A 22,728-nucleotide genomic window follows, 5' to 3' on the forward strand; every position below is an offset into this window, starting at 1 on the left:
CTACAATATTCACGAGTATTTAGAAAATGGGGATTTTGAGTATTGGATAAATCCACACTCATAGAATTACTTCATGAATTTTATCACGAGTAATTATGAGACGATAATATCTTATATTCTTGAAATGGATATATATGAGTCGTGGTTTACAAGTCAGTTGTGCATTAATAATACGTAAACACGTCAGTAACTTGATGTTATAAAATGTATTGTTGTGCATGATTTGATGAGTAAATAGTGCAAACATATAGGTCAAAGTTTATTCATTCCTTTTGCCCTAACGGGGAAAGTGATATCTTTGGGACCCTTTATGATTTGGTGTTGACTTATATGTGCTAGGCCTAGCCAAGACTAAATTGATGTGTTCAATTATAAGTCTTATATCGTCATCACAAATCAGAAATCGGGAAACAAAAATTGGACAATAAGATTGACTATAATCTATGTTTCATGTCCGTACGATATCTTGTAGAACGGAGGAATATTTGATCACTTATCTTAGGACACGTAACTGACTGGGTCACAATTCGACAACAACTTTTGGAAGCTATAATTTGTTGATTGATTCAGAAGTTATACTAGCAGTTATAGTTATAGACTTATCTAAGTGGGAGAATGTTGGATTAGGTGTCTAAACCCATAACTGTAATTAGTATAAACTTGAATTGATAGTAGCACAGTCATTTTGGGTTGCCCTCAAACCTAGCAATTGGACATGATGACTTTTAGAGAGAGAGAGAGAGAGAGAGATTAATTTAATATGTGATTAATAAATTGAAATAAATGATTTATTAATGTGTTATGAAACTAATATATTAATTAGAAATCATATTATTTAATTAATAATTAATCAAAAATTAATTGGAATTAATTTTGGGATTAATTGGATTAATTAAAAGTGCAGGGACTGTTTTGTTATTTATTAAAAGTCGAAGAAAGAAGGCCCAAGGACCTCATTGGTTGAGGTGGACGAAAATCACTTGGTCAAGCCCCAAGAGTTTTCGTCCAAGCCCCTTGGATAAGGGGAATGGGCTGTTTGGTCACAAGCAAAGATTTAGGGCATATCCCGCTTTGACACCAAGTTTCCTCAACTATATAAGGATTCCCTAGCCCCTTAATTTTGTCCATGCCTTTCTTCTAAGAGCCTTGGACAAAATCTTGACTCTCTTCTCCTCTCTCTATAGTTTTCATCTTGCTAGTTTGGGTGTGATTCCATTAGAGGCACGACACCTGTGGTGCTTGATTCCAAGAGATCAACAAAGGAGAATTCTAGTTGTTTGCTATAACAACTAAAATATATGTAACCCTAAACCTTTAATTTAGTACTTTTGAAAATTACCTAGGGTTCTTAGGGTTTCTTTTTGATGTTCTTAGTTATGGGCTCAATAGAGAAAACATATATTTTTATTAGGGCTGCATGCACGCTTAAGAGTTTAAGTTTATTTGTTTTGCATAAAACTCATCATAAACGACATGCGTCAGTTGCAAGGCAATATTGTTGAAATTGTATGTAATTTAGAGAAAGTCTTACATCCCAAGTTATATTGTCATTGTTTTGTCGTTATAAGGACCGGTTGTTGTTTTGTCACTAATTTGCTACAAATTATTAGCTGTTTGATTCCTTTAAACTTTGGTTTCGTAGTCGGTAAAAGGTAAATTGTATCGGATTTTGTGACACAAAAAGTCTCTTCGTGATTTGGAAAAGTCATGCGCTAATGCTCTCGCTAAAACTAGCAACCATATAATAAGCAGACGATGTGTTTTTCTATCACTAAGCTAATACATACAAGAATTAACATGTTCCACCGTATGTGGAAGACTGTTTTTGTGGTAGTTTTTCATCTTCATAATAATTTTATCATGGCCGAATGAAAAACAATAGAACGAAAAATAATTTTTGTATAATCTTGTTTAGCAACACGGTGAAAGAATTAAGGAAAATTGAGTAAACTAACCATTATAAGTGAGTTTTAAAAAAATAGTTTTTGAAAAAATGATCACTTACTCCCGAATTCCCATTCTAGATTTGATATTCAAATTTTGGAGTTCTTTTATGCTTTTCTTTTCAAAAGAAATCTCTCTACTTATTTTTGAAATGTCCAAAGTGTCAATTTCGAAGTTTTTAATGTCATTGTTTTTTCAATCAAATGTCCGATTTTATGTCTTAATATTGTATATAGTTCACATTTACTATGTTTGTTTAACATTTGTTAAATTTAAGTAAAAATGATTTTTTTTTCTCGAAATTCAAGATTGTTCATCAGATTTCGGATTTGTTCTTGAAATTCGAGAACTTTTTTTCGACCTCTAAAATTTCAGTCCGGAATCTAGAATGTTGGTCTGAAATTCCGGATTATCAATCTAAAATATATTTTTTGTCAGAAAAATAATTTTTTATTAGTTTCCCAGTGTAGATAAAATGGTTATTTTTGCGAAAACAAATTGTTTTGGTTGTTTTTAAGTAAACATTAAATTGAGGTTAAATTACTCAATTTTCTTAGAACAATGTAGCGTTTGGTGTACATCATGGATTGTAGTTAATAAATATTACTTTTATATTGGTATTTTTTTTCATTTAAATATGTAAACAAGTTTTTCTTATTAATTAGGTATTCATATTTTTCTCACAATCGTCCAACTCATATTGTTTTCGTCCAACCTAAAATGATTGATAAAAATATGGGATAACTAAATGATAAAAAGGACAATTTGATAAAACAAACTTGTACATGTTAACCATAAGTGATTATTTAAGTTAGTTTGATTATGAATAATAATTATATAATTGGTGATTATTAAATATAAAGTATATGACCAATAATGTACTCAACTTATAGTTAAATAATACATGAAATAGAATAATATCTTCCTTAATTCTATGTTAAATTGGCAGATTATAGACTTTATTTATAGCCATGTTGTCTATGTCTATATATAGTCCCACCATTCTTGTTTCCTTCACTCGCTACAAACACAAGATGAAGTTGAAGCTTCTAATTCCAACTCTCTTATCCACTCTCATCTCTTCCTTTTATATAACTTCTCCCCAACCCCTTGAAACCACCACCACCATCACTGCTGCCATCGACACCATCACCGATACATCTATCCCCTTCGACTCTGATGGTCATGAGGTCCAACCAGGGTTAAAGTACCATATAACCCCAATCCAATCAAACGATAGTAGTGGTGGTGGCCTCTCTCTTGCTTCACGAGATGGTATTTGTCCTCCCTTCGTTGTTCAAGAAAACACCCAACTCTCAAACGGTCTCCCTCTTAGATTTGTACCACTTGACACAAAACAAAATTCTATAACCTTGTCGAGTGATCTCAATATTTTGTTTAATGCTGCAACAATATGTGTTCAGTCCACCGTATGGAGGGTGATCAATGGTGGTGGTTTTGGTGGTGGAAAGTACTACGTGAGGAGTGGCGGCGTGGTGGGTCGGCCAGGGGTGGCTACCGTAAGTAATTGGTTTAGGATCGAGAGGGTTGGGGATATTGGATATAAAATAGTGTTTTGTCCAAGTGTTTGTAGTAGTAGTTGTAAAGTTGTGTGTGGAGATGTGGGGATTTTAGAGGAAAATGGAAAGAAATGGCTCGCCCTTGGTGACAAACCACTTGTCTTTATGTTTCAAAAGGCTTAATGCTCATATTTGGTATTAGAGAATTAATATTCAATACGTACCCAATACTTGTGAAATAAATATTTATAACTTTTTAGCATTAAAGTTGCATGTCTCTTATCAGTGAATGCCAAATTTTGTTATATGTGTAATAGTAGTGTATCTCCTAGTCAAAAAAAATTGGTGACAAACCACTTTTCTTTATGTTTCAAAAGGCTTAATGCTCATATTTGGTATTAGAGTACTTACGAAATAAATATTTATAACTTTTTAGCATTAAAGTTGCATGTCTCTTATCAATGAATGCCAAATTTTGTTATATGTGTAATAGTAGTGTATCTCCTAGTCAAAAATTTTGGATTCGTATTGAAAAATACAAGTATAGAAGGTGGATGGATTGTCTTCGACTTTCTGTCGTTATTGGAGGATGTTAATGTGGATATCCCAATTGCAATAGTTTAAAGAGTTTGGTCACATAGGAATATCATCATCCAAATGACAAATTTTATATATCATTTATATATTAATAAGAATTATATTAGCTTAGTTAACTAGAATCATACATGATATCAATCGTTTATATATTAATAAACATATATTAGCTTTGATGTGGCTTTTTAACTAGTTATATGAGTACTAGTTTTATTTTCTCATTAAATAAGTTCTTCTGTCAATTATCAAAGCAGAGGGTTAGATAATTACTTTGATAATAGCTATAGTAAAATTGATTATAAAAAAATTAGTCGTTTAAAAAAACAAATATTGATCACCAAAAGGTAACTCGTTTGTTTATGAGTTTTAGCAAAGAAAAAAATGGAAAATATATTGTATTTTCGTGTTCTAGAGTTTGAAAGAAATAAAATAGAAATAAACATTTTATGTGTTTCCTAGTTGAAAGGAATAGAAAATAAAAAATCTTATTTTCCTTCCTTTTGGAAGAAAAGTTAGGATAAAAGACAATCCTTCAAAATTTCAGGAACATCAAAAAATTTTCCCTTCTAATTTCATCAACTTCCTCACTTCCCACTTTAAGTGGAACTTGGGAACTAAAAAGAAATAAAAAAAAATGTTTATGTTCCTCGATTTTTGTAATAAAATGAATTAGAAAGAACAGAAAAATAAAAGAAACTAGGTGTGAAACCCCGCTACGCGGGGTGTGGATTTCTTGATAGTTTTGGTCGTCTCTTCATCGGTTATGTGTGTTGTGTAGCGGAGAGGTAGTGTGTGCTTGTTTGTCTTATCAATATTGTAAAAAATGTAAAGCTATGAGTATACACACAATAAAAAAAAAGGGACTTATATTATACAGTTTTTAATAATTGGTACAAAACTGTTATGTTTGTTATTATCTTTAGATATTGCAGCAAGAAGGCAAAGGTAATAAAAATAATTTCATTTAAGAGGTATCACCATTTTCGAACAACAAAATCCTTAGCCTACCTTGTTCATATCAAGCCGGATAGGAGAGACCCTCTTTCAAGTTAAGAGAAGCAATTCTGCTTGAAAATAGGCGCTGTAAATCAATTCAAATATATAGGGGAGTTCCAAACCAGCAACAAACCCTTTATAATGTCCTAGGCGAAGGCAGTGCAGGTGAAAGCCCAATAGATCCCATTATAGTTCCACCAACAAACAATGTATTCGTTGCACCTTCTACAATTAAAGAATATTAACTATTACTACAACACAACACATTAAAAATAAAAAATCAAAACATTTTACTCTGTGTGATTGGCCTTTGGCTTTTGAAAAACGTAAGCACATTGATACCTATATTTTCCTGTTTTTTTGGCAATTTATTTTAATTTCTTTACCAAAAAAACAAAATACATTGCCATTTGGCTCATTTTTTTTAGATACAGTAAATAACACTGTACTTTCAGTTTACAACTTTTTTTTAGATTTTTTTACCAAAAGAAAACACTAAATAACGATTTACTTTGTCTTTACGCATTTTCATTTTTTGTTTTTAACAATTTATTTGATTTTTTTTACCAAAAACCAAAGCACATTGCTACTCGTTGCATTTTTTCATATTTAGACGGTATATGTACTAAAAATAAAAGTTTAAAAGATCACTCTTGAAAGATTTTATAAAATCGCCAACAAAGAAAAACTTTAAGTTGTTGAAAAGCTTTGGACCCTGTAAAAAGATGTGATATCAGCTCCTTACACCATGAATGTTAAAGAGTAAAACCGTAAAACTGGTCTTACATAATTTTTTACTCTTAGTCTTCCAGGTTTAAACCCACCAGAACACACATGGGTGTCTAGATGTACTTCAAACCGGTTCATTAGTGATTTAGTTTCAAATGGACATCAAACAACATGAGTGCAGTGACGTCAAAATGGAGAATAAACATTGGTTTCCTACATGAAAGTACATTGACTAAACCAGTTCTAAAAAATGATTCTGTAAACCGGTTCCTAATAAGCTAGTACTGAACCAATTTTTGGTGAAGAAATGGTTAACTTTCATTCCATTCAACAAAAAGCAATACGTTTTTTTTTCATTCCAATAGAATCAATGATTCCATTCCATACCTTGAGCTTGTTTTTGATTTTGTCCCTTCTCTCAACAACCGTATGTAACTCTTCCTCAAAAGATTAGAGCGAGCAAAAACTAACCCAGCCTGAACCCAACCCAAAATTAGCTGGTTGGGTTGAGATTTTCAACCCATTTATGTTAAATGGGTCAACCCGTCTAACCCATTTAATTAAATTGGTTGGGTCGGGTAAAAACTATTAATCCGTTTTCAACTCACCAACCCCTTTAACTTTAATTTATATTAAATTTAATAATTATTAAAATACCATCATGTATTAATCTAAGTATTAATTTATAAATTACAATGTTTGTATTATTATTTATGTTTTAAAAAAATGGAATCCTAATTTCTACATTTTTTCTTGGCACCGACAATACTAGTCACTCTAAAAAATCTCTTAGAAATTACATATCTTTAATGTTATTTGAATAATTTCTTTGTATATGTGAATTGTGACTGTGCTTTTGTCATACTTTGAAATTTTATTTAAGTCTATAACTAATTTAAGTGGTGTAATCCTTAGTTAATTTATTTTTTTTATTTTAAATGGGTCAACCCAAATTTAACCAATTTATTTAATAGGTTGGTTTGGGAATTACATAAACGAGTCAACCCGGTTACAACCCATTTATCTGAAAGGTTGGGTTGAGTTGGAAATATCAAACCATTTAAATAAATAGGTTGGGTTGGGTTGAAATTTTCAACCCAATTAATAAATGGGTTGAACTCGAACCCAACCCAGATCGACCCATTTTCATCTCTACTAAAGATGCAATCACACCAGTTATGACCTCTTTTTGTGAACCTCATCTAGATCAACATCAAAACGCTAGAAAAAAACAAAGAAATCATAATAGATATTAATAAAGATTGTCCAGTTTCCCAGGTCCTTTAATCACTGCATCAGTAACTTTGTAATGATCACCAAATTCATGTCTTCTAATGCATATACGCTTTGTCCATCCTAAATGTAAATAAAAAAAATATATGAATATAATAAATACCATGTTATTTAGAAAAATATATAAAAGTAACAAATCATCTTACGAATTTATAATATTCACCTGGAATTAAATTCAAAATTTATATATAGAGAGATACAAAGAAATATATACGCTCCATCTCAAATGTAAAAATAATAAAAAGAAAAAATGGAGGTAAATAGATATTTTAAAACCGAAGGTGAGCAACTATAACAACCAAAACATCTGGTTGAGATAAATTTTGAAACTTAGACGGTATCAAATTTTGAAAATAGGGATGAAGGCTATAGTTTTACTCTTACATTTTGAGAGTATTACAAATTCGGTCTGTATACTTTACCAGAAATTATAAAATATTTCGCACTTTGATATCATCCCAAGCTTGTCTTTAGGTTTATATGAAAAAAAAAATACAAACTTAAGTAGACAGTGGGACAATTTCAAATTTTAGTCTGAACTTAAAACTTTGTGTAAAACATAGGTGTAAATTTGTAATTTACCTTATTTTTATCTATTGACCTAAAAAGAGTTAATCTAATTTGAATGGAAAACTACTTGAAAGACCTGCTTGGCAGTCAATAACGGGTGGGCATTTTGGTCCAAATTCACCCGATCATGGCGGTCTTCCGCCGCTGTGGACAAAACAGTATCAGCAACCAATGCCGATCTCCTCGCCGGAAAAACAAACCCAGGGCGCATTGCAAGTCGAATGTACCTGGTATTACTCAATAAACTCGCGTGTTCAACCAATGTCCGATCAGTTGACCTTTGTGACACATTCACCAGCCGGCAGTCGAGTATCAATATCCGGTACCAATATGTTAGTTGTGTATATTAAATGCTGAAGATGTAATTAATATTCATTATATCTTCAACATGTAATTTGCATTAATTACTTTTCTTAAAATAACTAAAATGATTGGTCCAGAATCAGTCATACATGCACACAATAAATAGTGAAAACAAAATAACCTAACCTTATATATATATATATATATATATATATATATATATATATATATATATATATTTCTTGAATTTATGAATAATCGTTAGATTTAGAAAAGAATTTTTACCAGAAGATAAGACAAAAAGAAGAACTGATGTTCTCCTTTATTATATTGGTCGAGTTTCGTTGCTTCACAATCAAACATGTGGGTTGCATTGAGCACTGGACCAAAACGGAATGGATGTTAAAGCATCAGTGAGTGGAAATCCATTAAACATAAAAAGTGTAGAAACAGATATGAACATCATGGAAGGAGGCGGACCATGGAAACGGTAGAAACAAAGAAAAATAGTACAACAATTGAAGACGACATGAATGAACCGAACCCCGAGACGGATTTTTTTTCTTATTAGGATAAGGAAGTAGCAATTTATGTATAAAATTGTAACTAAGTACATTTGTAGACGAATTCACACTTTTTCATATTATATGAGAAGGTAGTATAGGAAACAACGAAATAAAAATCATAACAAAAAAATTATAATAGGAATGAATGTATTGTGAACTATATAAACGTCGCCGACTACTACTTTGAAGTCCAAACCTATGATACAAATCTTCTAATACTAACGGCATGTTTTTAAGCTGTCCATTAACAACTAAGAAACACAACTCCCACTAAGTTAGAAGATATTCTTACCAACATCATCCAACAACATCTGATTCAGGTAACTTGTGCATGAAATACCTAATATGCCATTCTACTGTTTTCTCGACTTTAAGCATTTCACACTCAAAAAATTACAATCTTCCTCTTCTGTTGCTTGTTGGCAAGTAAAGTAACAACATGCTTCTCCCATCTGTCAAGAAAATGGAAAAAATCCACTCTGTAAATAGTAAACATTTCATCACCAAATCTATACTTAAAGATTTTGAATCATAAAGATAATATTAGCCCCATTACTTTTTGTAGAAATTTCAATTTTCTGCTAACCTTCTTAACAACAAAAGTGATTGTAACCGTCTTATATTTCTTCTCATTGCTGCTAGATAAGTCTCATGTATAAAATATCCATAATCCTGGTTCCAGGTTAATATAATGGTTCCAGGTTAATATAAATTCATAAATCTAACTTTCCTCGTCTTTTAATTCCTGAAGCTTGTGAACTTAACTCTTTTCAGGTGTATGAAGATGATGAAGTTCATTTTGCAGAGAACCTTACAACAATTTTATAATAAATATTAGCATTAATAATAAATAGATAGAATCTTGTATATGTTATAATTTATATACTCGATACTAAATGAACAAAACATTGCTACCTTTTAATTGGTGGCACTTATCTTTTCTACAAATGTAGTTGTTGTTCTTCACCGGGCAATTGTTGTTCACCTAACATACGCAGACTTATATTCGTTGTCCAAGTTCTAGTAGATAACAAATAGTAGGACTCAGGAAAAATGGTGATACATGTGAAAATAATAGCAACACTAAGGTAGTGTTTGTTTTTTGTCTGCAGATCTGCGAGGCCTCTTCTGTCTGCGTCGTGCAGACCACGCGCAGACATTAGCCTTCGCAGACTGTTTGTTTTTTTGAAGATTGCATACCTAAAAATGTCTGCGCGCCCTCTTCTTGGCGCAGATGTGGACCAAAGTCTTCTAACATCTTCAGACATCTTCTAGCCTAAAAAAACATATATATCTTTATTTTTTTCAAGTTTTTTTGTAATTTATATTTTTTCCAACTTTATTAATGATAACAATTTGAAAAAAAACTACAAAACTTTAAAAAAAAAAAAAAAAAAAAAAAAAACTTTTGACGATACAAACATGATATTTTTGACAAATTTATAAATAAAGATTTATTACAATAATAGTCGTTAAATTTGTTTATATAAATATGAAAAAAAAATCATAATATATTCTTATATTTTTTTGCCAAATTTTGTAAAACATTATTTAATACAATATCGTCAATTTCTTGAAAAAATATTTATGGTACGTTTTTAATGGATTTAATTGAAAAAATCGAAGTTTATTTCCATCAATTTATGTATCAAATTCTTTGATCACTAATTATAATGGTTAATTATAATTTTGCAACCAAAGTTGCTGGTTTTTATCAAATATATATGCTAATTCATACCATTTTTAATTTTATTTTTTATACAATAATACATAAAAGTTAATCTAGATTCGTTAATTATTTATAACAAAATCATAAAAATATTAAAAAATCACTTTAAAGTTTAAAAAAATAAATTTATTTAGATTTCAGTTTATTTTAGTAGCGCGCAGATGTTAAAAAAACAAACAGTTTCTTTTTTCAGACTGCAGACGTTTGGTCCACCTCTTCTACTGCAGAGGTCTCCAGATGTGGTCCGCAGACTGCAGACATTTTGCCTCAGAAAAAACAAACAACACCTAACATGTACAAATGGGAAAACCTGACGTGATAAATTCAACACATAGCAAAAAAAATAATGTAATGAAAGTATCATGAATGAATTAGTGGTTGACCAAAAGACATCCCCTGTGTCATCTCTATTAACCAATTTGAAGAACAAAATGAATAAAGTGAAAGTGGATATTCTATTTTTTCTATCTGGCAATTGATCAAACACCTACAGTGCATGAATGTATTCCAACCATTTAGTCAAAACATACCTACGTAAATTCAAAAGAAAATGTTGTGCACCCTTACATAGCGTAACCAAACACTCAATTCGGACACATTTATAAGATAGAATGGAAGACAATAAAGCAATGAAAAAGTGATGAAAGCTGTATAACGATGCTTCAGGAAACGATGCTTAAAAAGGGTAAACAACCTAAAACGAAATAAGGAAAATCTGATTTCGTGTAGAATTTGTCAAGTTAGGGTGGTAATTTAGAGAAAACTTACTTTAAGATGCAGAGTTTTTGAGTTACTCAAGTGTAATCTGGGATTTCACCAAAATTCACTTCTGATTCCTGGGGATGACGGCGGCGTTAACGTTGCCCCACCAGCCTTCGTTGTAGTACGCGTTGACCTTATGATGAAAGCTGACAGAAAACATGAAATCGAGGATTCACTGTATCAGAATCTCAACGACAACATTTGGGTAGACAGGAGCAACCTGAAATCCTTGTTGCTTTCCAATCAGAAGCCGCTAGATTGAGAAGAACGTGCGACTTCTGTTGAGACGGTGGTGGAGCAGACGGCAAACGGCGAACTGTGGTGGTTGGTGGTCGATACATCGTTGAAGACAGCGGCGACGGGATGACGGTGGTTTAAGCACGCGGAGATCGGCGATGCAGGGTGGTGTCCTTAGCGGAGTGGCTTAAAGCAGAAAGAGAGGCGGTGGGAAGGATCCAGAATACAAATGCACGATCAAGAAAACGACCTAGGTTAAAGCAGAACAAAAACAGATAACCATGGAATACAGTGAAAAAAACCCACGATGACCAACACGCCATAGAATACAATACTTTCTATAAAATACCCCTATACTAAAAACAATCTGAAAAGTGCAATATCTTCGCTGATAAATGAAGGGTTTTTTTTTGCCACTTGTCACTTTTATATTAATTTGGACACATGTTATTTTTTGATATTTTTGAATAATTTTTTTTTCTATTTTTCATTTTCTTATTTTTTATCTTTTCTTAATTAACAATCAAATTTACACACCAATTACTAATTGTCTTAATTAAAAATAGTCAATAAATTAAAATATTAGTACTTATATATTGTATAATATGTTTCCTTTTAAATTTAAATTTTAAATTTCAAATTTAAATAAATTTTTGTTTAAACATTTATATATATTTTTTGTTTACCAAACCCGTATAATATACGGGTCTCACAACTAGTAAGATATAATGAAGGGACTATTTGTGTGAATCCCTTATGATGTTTACTGTAGTTAACGGAGGGAGAATTTTAATATATATATATATATATATATATATATATATATATATATATATATATATATATAGGGTTAGGTTCATGTGAGACGGCCTAATTTTGTGAGACCGTGAGACGTACTTTTTTAATTTTTTAATTTTTAATTTTTATTTTTATTTTTATTTTTTTAGTTAATTAAAGTTCCGAAAATAATATTTAAAAAAAGAATTTTTTGATTTTTCCATTTATTTTGCATTTTAAAATTATTTTTAGAATATGTACAGTGTAATATTCTATTTAGAATATTTCACGTATTTTTCAAAAAAAAAGATTTTTTTTTAATTTTTTAAAATTTTTTTTAGTTAATTCAAGTTCCGAAAATAATATTTAAAAAAAGAATTTTTAGATTTTTCCATTTATTTTGCATTTTAAAATTATTTTTTAGAATATGTCAGTGTAATATTCTATTTAGAATATTTCACGTATTTTTCAAAAAAAAAACGGGATTTTTTTTATTATTTTTTATTTTTTTAGTTAATTCAAGTTTTGAAAATAATATTTAAAAAAAGAATTTTTGGATTTTTCCATTTATTTTTCATTTTAAAATTATTTTTAGATTTGGTCTTACGGTCTCACAAAATTAGAATGGTCTCAAATGACCTGAACCTATATATATATATATATATATATATATATATATATATATATATATATATATATATATATATATATATATATATAATATGATAACCTTTCTTCTTAGCTTTTCTTACAATTTAGAAGGATTTTGATAAAAAAAATCTTGGAAATAAAACTTAATTTGTTTTCTTTTTTCATTCAACTAGATAACACATAGAATATTTATTTCTTTTTCATTTCTTTCAAATTCGTAAACATGAAAATCTCTTTCTCTCTCAAACACACACACAAATATTAATACTCAATACAAAAGATTTTTGTTTCCATTTCACAATATGTGGCTCATTTTTCTTATTTATTTCTTAATAAATATTAGAATTTGACAAATACTCATATTCATGGTCGGCCCAGTCATAATTTACGGTCGCTGCCAAAACATGTAAAAGGCCTCTCAATATTAAAACTTATGGTAAAAAATATCATAAAAAATTGGACAAAGTTTACGGTGAGCGAGTTAAATACACAAACACAACCGCTTTAACATTTTATGTTATAAAGGGTGAGCTCGGTAACGAAACATAATTGATATCGAACCAAAAGTATTGGACAAAATGGTACTAGGGCTGACAATTCTCGACACAACACACGACACGACCCGCGACACGACACGACACGAAATAAATGGGTTTGGGTTGAGTTTTTCAACCCGCCAACCTGCTAACCCGCCAACCCGTTTATTAAACGGGTCATATATGGGTTTCTCAAAAAATAAACGGGTTGACCTGCCAACCCGTTTATATTCTTAATAAAAAAATTATTTTATTTTTAAATGTATTTATGTATCAAGTATTAATAATTAATAAGTATTATATAATATATATCATTGATTTATAGACCATTTGACTGTTTTGACATTTTGACTCGTGGTGGATGGTCTAAGGTCATAAGTCGTAACCTTTAAGGATAAGTCTGTAACATGTTTCTATGAATTTTTTTATTTTTCATTTTGATATTTAAGACTTAAATGTCTAAAATTCGGACCCATGAACCTGCCAACCTGTGAACCCGTATAAATAAATGGGTTGACGGGTCATATATGGGTTTATGTTCCAAACCCACCAACCCGTGACATGTATATTTAACTGGGTCGTGTTTGGGTTGACATATTTTGACCCGCCAACCCGAACACGACACGATTGTCAGGCCTAAATGGTACAAAAGTAAGAAACGAATAGCAAATTGAACTATAAAGTATGGTATTGGTTCGATTAGGGAAAATATGTTTAGTTTGAACTTAAAAGTGGAAAAAATATTGAAACCGGTATCAAACCAAATGTACCGAAACCAAAATGACATAAAAATAAAAACTAAATACGAAATACCAAACAAAGTATAGTGTAGTTAATGTTTCGGTACCATCGGTATTTTTGGTCAACCATAGTTATAAAAACCAATTATAGCTTTCGTGTATGAGTTAAACTTCCAAAAAAATATGTTAAAAGTATTGAGACATATGTTTGTAGAATAAGAAGCCAGTAGCTAGAAGAAACTTTCATTTCTTATGCATAAAATATTTTTTATATCCTTGTTAATTTTTTCATTTAATTTAAAAAAAACAATGATTATTTCCTATAGTTGGAAACAAATGATTACTACTGTTAATACTACCACAACTTTGTTTATAAAGTATGGAAATCTTATATATTTCTCTTTAAGTATGTAAAATCAATGCTAAATGGTTTTGAAACCCATGTCCATATATGGAGATCAAACATTATCGTTATTACAACTTTACAAAAATATTTCAATATTTTTCTTTGAAGAGATATTAAAAAAAAAAGTTTCGAACAAAATCCCCTTAATTGAAAGTAAAACTTCTTTACCAACTCTTTAACAATTATTTTATTCATTGTTTCAAATAAAAGTTTTTATATATACTAGGTGTAAGACCCGTATATTATACGGATTGAATAAAAAAATTAAATATAAAAAAATTAAATAATATGTATTTTTTAAAATGAAAATTTAAAATAAAGAATAAAGAAACATGTTAATTACAATTTACTATCATATTATATTTAATACTTTATACATATAAATAAAAATATTATGTGATTTTTTAACTTTAAAAATTAAAAAAAAACTTATAAATTAACGTATGGGTATTATTTATTTAAAAAATATCATAAATTTTCAAATGTCAAAAAAATCAATGATAGATTGATAAATGTCAAAATTATTTTCATTAGGATTATAAACACATACTAGTTTATAACCCGTGGAAACCACGGTTACAAAATTAATTAAATATTCATAATAAAAAATTCAAAATTATTAATCAATTATTTTATATAAAATTTTAAATACATTATTAGTTAAGAGATTTTTTTATTAGTTATGTAAAATTATAATTATTGATTCAAATAAATATGTGTAATTAATTTATCATATATATTAGACTATTTTTATTTGTAAACTAATGAAAACAATAATATAAAATTTAAAATTTAAAATAATAAATAAATAGATTGACAAATAACATTACATTAATTAGGAGGTTTAATGAATTTAAAATGAAGAATTAATAAAATGAAAAATGGCATCATATTAATTAGGTAGTTGACAAAATAACTACTCTTTTATTAGTATAGATTTGAATTATAGGCCGTTAGCGATTATCCGACTTACCTTGCCCATTGGCACGGCCCAACTTGCCCAGGAATTAAATATTTTATTAAATTATCATAAATAAAAAATAGAAAATGTTATTAATCTTTTGAGACGGAATGGGAGAGAAATACAATCATACTATTAGCATAGCCGAAGTTCCCGCGGAAATCTGCGGCATATCACTTTTTATGGCTCATCGTTCCCCCACCGGCCACCGGCGATTGCGAAAGCCTTCATCTTTCCCTTCTTGCATTTCATTCGTCTTTTCTTTTCTAGACTCAATTTCCCAGTTGGATAAATCTTAAAATATCGGTACGTACGTATGAATCTCCTTTCTAAATTTCGGTCATTTCGATTTCTTTTTTCTTTCAAACCCCATGTTTTGTAATTAATAATCGCCATCCGAGTTGGTTTAGGGTTATTCTATCTTTTTAATATCCATTTGTTATGATTCCATGGGGAAGTTGTTCTCATGATTGAAAAATGATATATTTCATTTGGTCAAAATCAAATTGTTTGATGGAATGCAACAAAAGAAGCATCTTGTTCCCAAATTTGAGTTTTAAGATTGTGTTTGTACTTTGTATTGAATAATTGGGATTGACCATTTATTGTCAACGTGAAATGCAGGTTCCAATGGCTGCTAATGAACCAAAGACTGTTCCTCCTGATACTGCACCTAAGTCAACCGGCAATATTTCAGAAGTGAGAACCAAACTTGCTTGTTATTTGATTTCCACCTCTAATCAAGTGATTCACAACGTGATCCAGCTAATTCCCTTGAGCATCTGAATATTGCAGGTTCCTACAGCTGCTTCTGAACCAAAGACTCAGAAGGATGTTTCTCCTAATATTGATGCACCCAAGTCAGAAGTGAGAACCTAAGTTACTTTAACTATTTTAGTTTGAAAAAAAAAGTGTGTTTTACTTTTACCATTTAAATTGTTTGAGAATTCAATAAATAATTGATTAAACATCTTAAAATTGCAGACTCCCAAGGCTGGTACCAAACCAAAGACTGAAACAGATGTTCCTCCAGCCAATACACCCAAAGTTTCACAAGTGAAAACCGAGCTTCAAAAAACATTTGTTTTTTTTTTTTCTTTTAGATATTGTTTTTCTTAATTATTCCATGATTGACTAGCGCTAATCTCATATTAACAGATAAAAACGGTGAAAGTGAGTAATATCTCAGTCGCTGTCACCAAAAAAGACATCTGGGAGTTCTTCAACTTTTCCGGTGATATCCATTACATTGAAATGAAAAGGTTAAATTTTATTCAAACTCCACTTTCTTTAATATATATTATATATATAGTCTTATTATGACTTCAAATGGTTCAGTGAAAGTGAAACCACACAACAGGCGTTTGTTACTTTCAAGGAATCACAGGGAGCAGACACAGCAGTTCTGTTGACTGTATGTAAATTTATATCATCGTAATTATTTGTTAATAAAAAATATATATATTTTTTGAGAAGATAATATTTTATAGGGAGCCACAATTGCGGATCTATCAGTGTCAGTAAGCTTAATGGAGAATTACCAGCTGCCACCAGATGCTCCACCTACAGATACAGATAAGAAAGGCGAAGTTGTACAAAAGGCTGAAGAGGTTGTAAGCACGATGCTTGCCAAGGGTTATGTTTTAGGAAAAGACGCACTAAAAAAAGCTCAGTCGTTTGACGAGAAACATCAGTTCACATCCAACGCATCTGCTAAAGTTGCTGACCTTGACCGGAAAATGGGTCTAAGTCAAAAATTAAAAGAAGTGAACGAGCGTTACCAAGTGAGTGAAAAAACACAATCAGCCATTGCTGTAGCTGAACAAAAGGCCAACACTCTCATGGCCAACCCTTACGTGTCAAGTGGGGCCGTTTGGTTTTCTGGTGCTTTTGCTGCGATTACAAAGGCCGCTGAAGGTGTGGGGAACAAGACTAAAGAGAAGGTTGACAAAGAGGAAAAGGAGAGGTCAAACTCAAACATAAACACAGTTAACAATAATGAAAAGCAGACCTCAAACTCAAACTCAACCTCAACCACAGTTAACAATAGTGATGAATCTTTGGTCAAAGGGTCTCCTGTTAACTCAAAGACAGTTAACAGTGGTGATAAATCTTCAGTTGTCAAGGACAAATCGTCCAGTGAAAAGAACAAGCTTCCAGAACTTTGAAATGTTATTCTACTCAATCTATACAGATTGCATATGACATATCTTCTTGCTATATAGTATGAGTATGTAATATGTTTACAACATGAGGTAATATTAATATCTATACTGTAAGTGTGAAAAAAAAATGGATAGTTTTTGACTTTTTAACTATATTAACGTAATGTACTTTTGGGAAGCTTGTTCCACTTATTCAAAACCAATACCTTTGTCTTTGTGCTACTTTCAAAACTGAGATAACTTTTATGGATATGCGTGTTGTGTTATTCCTGTATTAGCATATGTACTTAACCAACCACTCCAGACACTGTCAACATAAAAGCCAAAAATTGAAAATTTTAAGTTTTGTTTGGATGGAAACAATACTATATAATAATAATAAAGGGCAAATTGCAGGAAATAGCAATGTAATTCACTCTTTTTACCAATATAGACAATGTACTTCAATCTTTTTTTACCTATAATAGCAATATGGGTAAAAGATATAAATATGCTGCCTATATTTGTAAAAGGAGAAAAGTACATTGCTTTTTATTTTAATTTGCTATATAATAAAATGGTTTATGGTGTATTACCTTTATGCAGTCGGGTAGATCAGTATCATTTGATCCATTGTGAATCTGAAAATGAAAAATCCAGAAAGTTGGATTAATAGATGGAAGTAATTAAGTTATATGAATATAAAATGTAAACATGAATTAAGTTTTATAATTTATACCCATGCAATTTGTTGGTGAGATGAATGTTGGTTGTTTGCTAGACATGCTATGATGACTAAACTGGCTGCAACAGTTGAGGGCCAGAAGCATAACTGTTCATTGCCCAGGAGTGTGAGGACTGCAAGATACTTGGCAGTTTTATCAATATCTTGATTGGCTCTTGCAGCTTTGAGATAATACCTTTCATATGGTGGTGAATAAGCATTAAGAACAAATAGTGAGATTTTGTAGATAGAGTTTTTTGATGGATCGATTTGAGAGAATATTGTTTACCATAAGAAATTGTAGATGGTTGGTAAAAAGCATTGGAAGCTGAGGACTTCTTGAACCAGCCATTCCATGGCCACCACTTCGGATCTGCTGTATTCATTGCTTCCTATGTGGAATGACTTCTGTCGAATACTGCAAGGATCAAAATACAGTAATTCTTGTTATTAACTGATTATGAAAGAGGAAAAGGATTAAAAGGATTTTGGACCTGTTGGAGGGCTGGTTTTCTTCAATTCTTGTTGCAAGAGTGAGACAAGCAATGCCAACAATTTGAAGCTCCTTTTCATTTGTGAAGTATCCTTTGCTAAGAAATCGGTCCAAAAGGTTGACACCTAGGAACATGGTTTCCTTCTGGAATTCCTTGTTAGCTGATTGCTGTTCAAAAGAAAGAAATATTAGTTAAATAGGTCAAATGAATCATCATTGATCACTCTCTAGTTGTACAATTGTCCTAATGAATGTCATTAACCATTTTTGTAACATTGAGATATAATGATTGGAACAGAGAGCCAGAACCAATAGGAAATGCATAGGAAGTAGTTGAGTGTGAAAGTGCAATGACAACAAATTTCTAAGAGCAAGTAATTAATGTGCATTATAAAGCAGTTCAATCGGACCTCAATTATCCAATGCACCATCTGCAACCTTTGCTGGACAACCAAATGTCCATATTCCTTGGTCCCACAGTATTCATCTGCATAGTTGTGAAGATATACCTGCCTCCTCTCCCTTTGCCTCATCATCTGGTAGCTTTCTTCATGCTCTTCGTCTTCAGGTCTCAACAATTTCTGACAATGATAAACCAAACCACATTATGTCTCCCATTGTAAAAGTAAATGATCGATTAAACAACTTTCAAACCACATCGTACATCTCACTGGAGCAATATAATTATTACGAGAAAGCAGCAAGATAAGTACTAACAATTAACTAATTAACTAATAATACTATAAATAAAAGTAAGTTTATCACTAAAGAATACAACATCTGAACCGCAATATAAATCTCCAAATAGCAGTGAAAATAGCACCAAACGTATGTAGTAATTAAAGGAGAAAGTAGCAACGTGGATATACAAAAAAAAATTAGGCAACCAAATCGAGGCAGAGGCGTAATTAACTTACAATAGTTGTATTAGGAGGTTCGTTGTTATTGCCTGTTGAAGTGACTTTTTCAGAAACCTCAGATTTGCAGAATTTTTGACGGTAGAGGAGGAACAATTGGAACGTTGGTGACGGAGTTGTATCCCCAAATGATCGTTCAGAAAATTGACTACCGGACATGTCCCATGTCGAAGGAGTATAGTCAGATGAAAATTCTATCTCAGAACTCCCCCTATTAGCATCCGTACACTCAGCAGATGAGTGATCAAACTCATCATCTTCGCAGGACAAACTTTCTGAACATGTCAAATCAAAGTCTGCTGAAATCAGCTTTGACTCTCCACAATTCTCCGCTTGAGGATCTTTGACTGTCTTACTTGTGTCTGATTTACTGATGTATGAAGTGATATTTGCGGATGCTGGATCAGGTTGAGATTTTGGACGAGAAGCAACTGAAACGGCGTAGTCCTTTGCCTCTGAATAGGCTGATTGACCTTCGTTGATCGTAGTGTCTGATAGTTTGAAATGCGAATTCATTCCGAATTTTTCTCGAGGAGAAGCTAATCGAGAGGAAACTGATGCATCAATTTCTTCATTTCCTTGCAGCTCATCTCTTCGATCTGTCAACTCTACAGGAAAAATTGAACACTCGGATCGCGTTGTGACTTCTGAATTCTCGATTCCACAGACAGTAATTGAAACGTCATCATCGTTCTCTGCTTTTACATCTTTCAAAACTTCAGGTTGTCTCCGAATTGTGCTCTTCGAGCTCGAGTTAAGCATTTCCACGCACGAAGACGACTCCGACACTTCAACTTCCTTCTCAGCCATAATCTCCATCCGCTTACTATACGACCTCGTAATCCTCCGAAATTCGCTAGCGACGGCGGCATTTCCATCGGCAAAACTTCTCTTCTTCACCGATTTGTTGTTCGTCGATACTACGCTCGAGGAATCGCACGCAAATCCAACATCTCGTGTCAAATTCGAAGAAGAATCAATGATCGAACTATAATTGAACTTTAGAGCAGGAGAAGATCTAAGAATAGGAGAAATTTTAGAACGTTTCCGGCGAGGTAGCTTTGATCTGAACTTCTTCATCGCGAACACTACTAAGCTTGTACTATTGAATCGAGCTGTTGTAATTCAACTTCCAGATTTAAACTTCATGAACATGACTTCATTGAAGTGTTTCTTCACAAAATGTGTGTGAGATGAAAGCGGTTAAGGACGTTGGCTATGGAGATTTTGTGGGGTAGAGAGGGAGACGAGGGGAGGGTGTGTGCATGTGGTGAAGAAAGGTGGGTGGTTTTTACCATAAAAGTGTCGTGGGCCCCACTCAGCATTACAATTTTCACGCTAAACGACTTTCAGTCTTGCACACACTGCTATAGTGCTATTTGTCGTTCGAGTAAATGACCCAAATCAACATTTTTTTGTGTGTGTAAAAATAAAACGATTTTGATTTTTTTTTTCTTGAAAAATAGATGAACTATACATGTTATTTCGGATGAAATTAGATGGAAATGGAACTAATAAGATTGTAAGAGGTAAATATTGAATTGACATTTGGCTTAGCTTTTTTTCACAGTCAAAAATTCTTTTTAGAAAAGAAAAAAAAACAAAATATGTTTGGCAAAACTAATTTTAAAAACTACTTTTGAAGTTTTTACATAAGGAAAATTAACTTTTAGAAAAATCGGAAAATCCTGACTTTTTGTAATTTTTCTAAAAAGAACTTTTGGGCTTTGAAAAGCTAAGTCAAACACCCCCTAAATATACAATTAAAAACATCATAATTCATCGACTATGTATGCCTTTTTCGTTTATTTTAAAAAAGACACAAACACGTTAAATTTAATGAATTCCGCTATCATTATGCCATATGGCTTGAAATGGAAACACCTTTGTGATAGAGTTATTGTTTAGAAATTCATAATAGTTCATGTACATAACTATGAACTTTTTGTCTAATAACCTACATATCATTATCATTTCATTTTATTATAAATCTTTTAATAAAAGCCATCTACTTATATTAGTTGATTGGTTTAAAATAAACTAACATCTTAACCCATATTCCTTTGAAACTTTCAAGTCTCTTCAAATTTCAAATAGTTAAATACACATTAATTTACTTTAATACTAAAATTCTTTAAGGGTCGTTTGTTTCGTTTGATTCCTAAGGAATTGAAAGGAATTGGAAACTAAAATCCAATACAAAACGTGTTTGGGTTACAGAAGGAATAGAATATGATTTTCCTAATTACTTTTTAATTCCGTGTATGAAAGATTTCCCATTCATTCAATGTTTATAAGAAATCCACATTCTGTTAGCTTATCTTTTTTTTTTTCTAATTACACAATTATCCTCCCATATATATGCGGTTCTAGTAAAACAAAATAAACTATGTGATTTTTCATATCTTTTCTACGATTACCTTCTTCTATCGATTATATTTTTCTCCAATCGGTATTTGTCAAAAAAGAAATCATCTATCGATCATAGCCATTGTACTGCCGTATTTCATCTCTGGCTTGTCATTCTTCTACTGCTTTGGTGTATCTATCATCTTCGTTTTCAGGTAAACATCTCATGTTCAATTTTTCTGCAATTAGCTGTGTTCAACCATTTTTTTTATATATTTGTAATATGTGATTCATCTTTGTCTGATAGAAAATAGCATAATTTTTTAACATTTGTGCTGCTTACTACATCTCTAGTTTCTTTGTGTGAAGTATAAACAATTTTCTTTACATGCTATGTACGTTTATTCCTTTGTAAAATCAGCAAACCAAACAGAAAACAGATTCCATTCCTTGTCCTCCAAACGCATTTTAGCTTCTAGTACATTCAGATTCCAATTCCTTCAAATTCCAATTCTTTTAACAAATTCCATTCTTTCAAAAAATATTCTACGAAACAAACGCCACCTAAGTTTCAACTATTTATCACTACACCTCAATAGTTTTTAAATAGTTTTTAACTTGTATTAATGATTGGTTATAATGACACTATAACTCAATAGTTTAACTTATGGTATTTAATTGTTACATATAATACCCAAAAAAATTAATATAAGATTTATATATAATTAACATATTTAGATTAGATTCTAGCTTGGAGAATAAGATGGAAAACCAACAAAGTAATGAA

General features: G+C 31.2%; 3 protein-coding genes and 1 long non-coding RNA gene across 9 annotated transcripts; 2 read left to right on the forward strand and 2 right to left on the reverse strand.

Annotated features, from left to right (window-relative positions):
• Positions 1-2,955: 2,955 nt before the first annotated feature.
• LOC111917730 (miraculin) lies at positions 2,956-3,731 on the forward strand. The gene has a single exon (XM_023913394.3). It carries the CDS (start codon positions 2,979-2,981, stop codon positions 3,645-3,647), a length of 669 nt encoding a protein of 222 aa, XP_023769162.1. The 5' UTR covers positions 2,956-2,978; the 3' UTR covers positions 3,648-3,731.
• A 4,891-nt stretch (positions 3,732-8,622) lies between these two features.
• LOC111917729 (uncharacterized) lies at positions 8,623-11,555 on the reverse strand. 6 transcript variants are annotated; one of them, XR_008231442.1, is made up of 6 exons: positions 11,013-11,555; positions 10,458-10,531; positions 9,716-9,791; positions 9,431-9,535; positions 9,102-9,325; positions 8,623-8,967 (listed from the first exon to the last, which is right to left on the reverse strand). It is a non-coding gene; the product is annotated as an uncharacterized LOC111917729 (long non-coding RNA). The 6 variants fall into 6 exon arrangements; XR_008231440.1 differs by lacking the exon at positions 10,458-10,531; XR_008231439.1 differs by having other exon boundaries at positions 10,458-11,555.
• A 3,858-nt stretch (positions 11,556-15,413) lies between these two features.
• Positions 15,414-17,657, forward strand: LOC111917728 (binding partner of ACD11 1). The gene is made up of 7 exons (XM_042900914.2): positions 15,414-15,620; positions 15,939-16,013; positions 16,110-16,181; positions 16,299-16,370; positions 16,473-16,576; positions 16,653-16,728; positions 16,805-17,657. The coding sequence occupies exons 2-7, from the start codon at positions 15,945-15,947 to the stop codon at positions 17,480-17,482; spliced, it is 1,071 nt and encodes a 356-aa protein (XP_042756848.1). The 5' UTR covers positions 15,414-15,620; positions 15,939-15,944; the 3' UTR covers positions 17,483-17,657.
• LOC111917727 (cyclin-SDS) lies at positions 17,649-20,837 on the reverse strand. Its single transcript, XM_023913392.3, has 7 exons — positions 19,593-20,837; positions 19,086-19,256; positions 18,677-18,843; positions 18,472-18,600; positions 18,198-18,378; positions 18,055-18,099; positions 17,649-17,786 (listed from the first exon to the last, which is right to left on the reverse strand). The coding sequence occupies exons 1-7, from the start codon at positions 20,670-20,672 to the stop codon at positions 17,754-17,756; spliced, it is 1,806 nt and encodes a 601-aa protein (XP_023769160.1). The 5' UTR covers positions 20,673-20,837; the 3' UTR covers positions 17,649-17,753.
• Between the last annotated feature and the right edge of the window lie 1,891 nt (positions 20,838-22,728).

Source organism: Lactuca sativa, chromosome 4, assembly GCF_002870075.4.
Source record: "Lactuca sativa cultivar Salinas chromosome 4, Lsat_Salinas_v11, whole genome shotgun sequence".
NCBI classification, from domain to species: Eukaryota; Viridiplantae; Streptophyta; class Magnoliopsida; order Asterales; family Asteraceae; genus Lactuca; species Lactuca sativa.

Coding starts and splice junctions, on each gene's coding strand:
- LOC111917730 (XM_023913394.3), top strand. CDS start 2,979: ATGAAGTTGAAGCTTCTAATTCCAACTCTCTTATCCACTCTCATCTCT.
- LOC111917728 (XM_042900914.2), top strand. CDS start 15,945: ATGGCTGCTAATGAACCAAAGACTGTTCCTCCTGATACTGCACCTAAG. Junction 16,182..16,298: donor TTGATGCACCCAAGTCAGAA/GTGAGAACCTAA, acceptor TTAAAATTGCAG/ACTCCCAAGGCTGGTACCAA. Junction 16,577..16,652: donor CATTACATTGAAATGAAAAG/GTTAAATTTTAT, acceptor CAAATGGTTCAG/TGAAAGTGAAACCACACAAC.
- LOC111917727 (XM_023913392.3), bottom strand. CDS start 20,672: ATGAAGAAGTTCAGATCAAAGCTACCTCGCCGGAAACGTTCTAAAATT. Junction 18,844..19,085: donor TGGTGCATTGGATAATTGAG/GTCCGATTGAAC, acceptor TCTTTTGAACAG/CAATCAGCTAACAAGGAATT. Junction 18,100..18,197: donor CTCACCAACAAATTGCATGG/GTATAAATTATA, acceptor TTTCATTTTCAG/ATTCACAATGGATCAAATGA.